This window comes from Nanorana parkeri, unplaced genomic scaffold (genome assembly GCF_000935625.1).
Source record: "Nanorana parkeri isolate BGI_ZX_2015 unplaced genomic scaffold, ASM93562v1 scaffold1760, whole genome shotgun sequence".
Classification (NCBI taxonomy): domain Eukaryota; kingdom Metazoa; phylum Chordata; class Amphibia; order Anura; family Dicroglossidae; genus Nanorana; species Nanorana parkeri.
Window position 1 is genome coordinate 218,732 of NW_017308028.1, and position 3,549 is coordinate 222,280.

A 3,549-nucleotide genomic window follows, 5' to 3' on the forward strand; every position below is an offset into this window, starting at 1 on the left:
AACGGAGGATGGGAGTGGGCTGAGCTGTGGGTGGGGAGCTAAGCCAATGAGTCACTGCTGGAAGGAGGAGCAGGGTGAGCTGCTAAAAATGAGTGATTTGAGGATGAATTGCTCCCCAGTGCACACATCTACTGAGGTCAGTTGGGGTTATGCTATTCTTTTGACCTTATTGGAGACATTTCTATGTGCTGAGCTGAGTAGTTTCAGTGCCCAAAAATTGTTTTTGTCACCGTAACCGTGTTGTTTTTCATTATTTTCCAGATCGGTGCCCGACCATCGAGGGGATCCCCATGACGTCCACAAGTAATGTCGCTGCATTCTAAAAACGCTTTATTTGGAGATTCCCCAGCCGGCAAATCAATGTAAACGTCAGGGTGGGATGATGCCGACTGACTTCATGACCCCCTTTGTTTACATTCCGCTGCCCTTTGCTATGAGATCTAAGTCTTCACAGCTGAAAGCCTCTTAGCAACCAGTGGCGTGGATAACTGGGAGGAGCCTTATAGGGATGCTGAGGTACTACTTCCCCCATCAGGTCTGCTCTGCTTATGAATGTAAACATGGGGTGTGATGATGCTGGCTGACATCATGACTCCTATGTTTACATTCATCTGCCCGTTGCCAAGATACCTACGGCTTCACAGCCAACAGTCTCTTAGCAACCGGTGATGTGGATAACTGGGAGGAGCCCAATGGGGATGCTGAGGTACTAGTTCCCCATCAGGTCTGCTGTGTTGCTAATTGGCAGTAGGCGGAATCTACTCTGCTTCTGAATGTAAACATGGGATGTGATGATGCCGCCTGACAACATGACCCCTTTGTTTACATTCCGCTGCCTGTTGCTAAGACACCTACGGCTTAGCAACCAGTGATGTGGATAACTGGGAGGAGCCTGATGGGGATGCTGAGGTACTAGTTCCCCATCAGGTCTGCACTGCTTATGAATGTAAACATAGGGTCTGATGATGCCGGCTGACATCAGGACCCTTTTGTTTACATTCAGTTGCCCGTTTCTAAGACGCCTGCAGCTTCACAGCTGACAGTCTCTTAGCAACCAGTGACGTGGATATCAGGGAGGAGCCTGATGGTGATGCTGAGGTACTTGTTCCCCCATCAGGTCTGCTCTGCTTATGAATGTAAAGCTAGGGGGCTGATAATGCCGGCTGACAACATGACCCCTTTGTTTACATTCAGCTGCCCGTTGCTATGACACCTGCATCTTCACAGCCGAAAGCCACTTAGCAACCGGTGACGTGGATAACAGGGAGGAGCCTGATGGCGATGTGGCGGTACTAGTTCCCTATCAGGTCCACTCTACTACTGATTGACAGCAGGCAGTGGGCTGAATATAATGACAAAAGCCATTCTGCTATTGGCTATGGAATTCACACACTTGCCCGCTGTCAATCGGCAGCAGAGCGGACCTGATGGGGAACTAGTGCTTCAGCGTCTCCATCAGGCTCCACCCACCAGCTGCTGCGCTTGTTTGTGTGTCAGTGGCCAATGAAGGAATATATTTAAAGTAAAGCGGATGGAAGGGTTATACAATTTTGTTTTTGCCATCTGTGTCCCATCGGGGGTGATTTCCCCTTCACTTCCTGTAGTCCGCTAGCCACAACAGGAAGTGAGAGGAAATCCCTCCAAAGTGAGGGGAAATCGCTGGTGGTCATTGCAATGGGAATGGCAGGAAGTGACGAGCTCCTCATCGCTTCCGGTGTCCAGGATTAGCAGCTCCGCCATGCTCAGAGTATCGCTCACATGGAGGGCGGCGTCGTTTTGTAGTCGGTGACCTCCTGTTCTCTCTTCTTTCCTCCTACAGAGCAGAAGACGTCGCGGAATAAAGACGACGCCCCCCACGAATTGGAGAGCCAGTATGTTCTGAGGCTTCCCCCGGTGAGAGGAACCGTCCAGATGCTTCTTATAATATCTCTATAACTATTTCCCTCTCTTTGTGACTTCCTGTTGTGGCTATCGGACAGGAAGTGAAGGGAAATCTTCTTCTCAAAGGGGACACTGATAGGGGCTATAACTCTCCCTTACTCTATCCAAACAGAAAGAGAGGGGGAATCTTCCAATAGGGACACTGGTTCTGATGACAACAGGGATTTCCTTCTGTTTGGAGTGATTTCCTCACTTCCTGCTGTGGTTATTGGACAGGAAGTGAAGGGAAATCTCCCCATTGCGATACTGATAGGGGTTGTAATGCTCCCTTACCCCATCCAAGACAGAAATAAAGGGGGAATCTTCAAATGGGGACACTTGTTCTGATAACCACCAGGGATTTCCTTCCCTTTTGGAGGGATTTCCTCTCACTTCCTGTTGTGGCTATAAGACAGGAAGTGAAATCTCCCCAATGGGACGCTGATGGGGGTTTTAACACTCCCTTACCCTATCCAAAACAAAAATAGATGGGAAAGCTTCCAATGGCGACACTTGTTTTCCTAGATTTCCTTCCTCTCATTTCCTGTTGTGGCTGTCGAACAGGAAGTGAAGGGAAATCTCCCCAATGGGACACTGATAGGGGTTATAACTTTCCCTTACCCTATCCAAAATCAGGAAGATAGGGGAAATCTTCCTGTGGGCATACTAGTTCTGGGTACCAAGGATTTCTCTCTCTTTAGAGGGATTTCCTCTCACTTCCTGTTTCGGCTATCAGACAGGAAGTGTAGGGAAATTTCACCAAATGGGACATTGACCCTATCCAAAACAGGAAGAGAGGGAAAATCCTCCAATGGGGACACTAGTTCTGGTGAAAATAGAGTTATTTTTTTCTCTTTGGAGGGATTTCCTCACTTCCTGCTGTGGTTATTGGGCAGGAAGTGAAGGGAAATCTCCCTAATGGGACTCTGATAGGGGTTATAACTCTCCCTTACCCCATTCAAAACAGAACGGGGAAATCTTCTAATGGGGACACTTGTTCTGATGACCACCAGGAATTTCCCTCTCTTTGGAGGGATTTCCTGTTGCGTCTTTCAGACAGGAAGTGAAGAGAAATTTCCCCAATGGGACACTGACACCCTATTTAAAACAGGAAGAGAGGGAAAATCCTCCAATGGGGAAACTAGTTCTGGTGACCAGGGATTACCCTCTCTTTGGAGGGATTTCCTCACTTCCTGTGGTAGCTATCAGACAGGAAGTGAAGGGAAATCTCCCCAACGGGACGCCAGTGGGGCCAATCCGAAATCCTTTTTTTTTCGAGCGACGTTCAAATTCTAAACCTTCATCTGGATTCTTTGTCTTTTCCCCTCCAGGAATATGCGTCCACCGTGCGGCGGATGGTCCAGTCCGGGAATGTCAGCACAAAGGACAAACTCTCCATCGAGCTCCATCGTAAGTACCGGCAATGGAAGGAGGAGGCGGCCCTCCCGCTGTGCTGAAACTACAAATCCCATCATGCCTCTGGGTCACGCCTGTGGCGGCCAGAGTCTTGCAATGCCTCATGGGACTTGTAGTTCCAGGACAGAGTTGCCCCTCCCAACGCACCTTACTGACGGCCGTGCATTGCCGGATGTTGTCACCCTCGTCTAGGTGCCGCGGGAGGGAGTCAGG

General features: G+C 49.3%; 1 protein-coding gene across 1 annotated transcript in view; it reads left to right on the top strand.

Annotated features, from left to right (window-relative positions):
* The first annotated feature begins 290 nt into the window (after positions 1–290).
* The window catches only part of TAF7 (TATA-box binding protein associated factor 7), a 16,074-nt gene continuing 12,815 nt past the window's right edge, over positions 291–3,549 (top strand). Inside the window, exons 1-3 of the mRNA XM_018571444.1 lie at positions 291–303; positions 1,820–1,893; positions 3,252–3,330. Coding sequence (XP_018426946.1) covers positions 291–303; positions 1,820–1,893; positions 3,252–3,330 — 166 coding nt within the window. The remainder of the gene's footprint in view (positions 304–1,819; positions 1,894–3,251; positions 3,331–3,549) is intronic.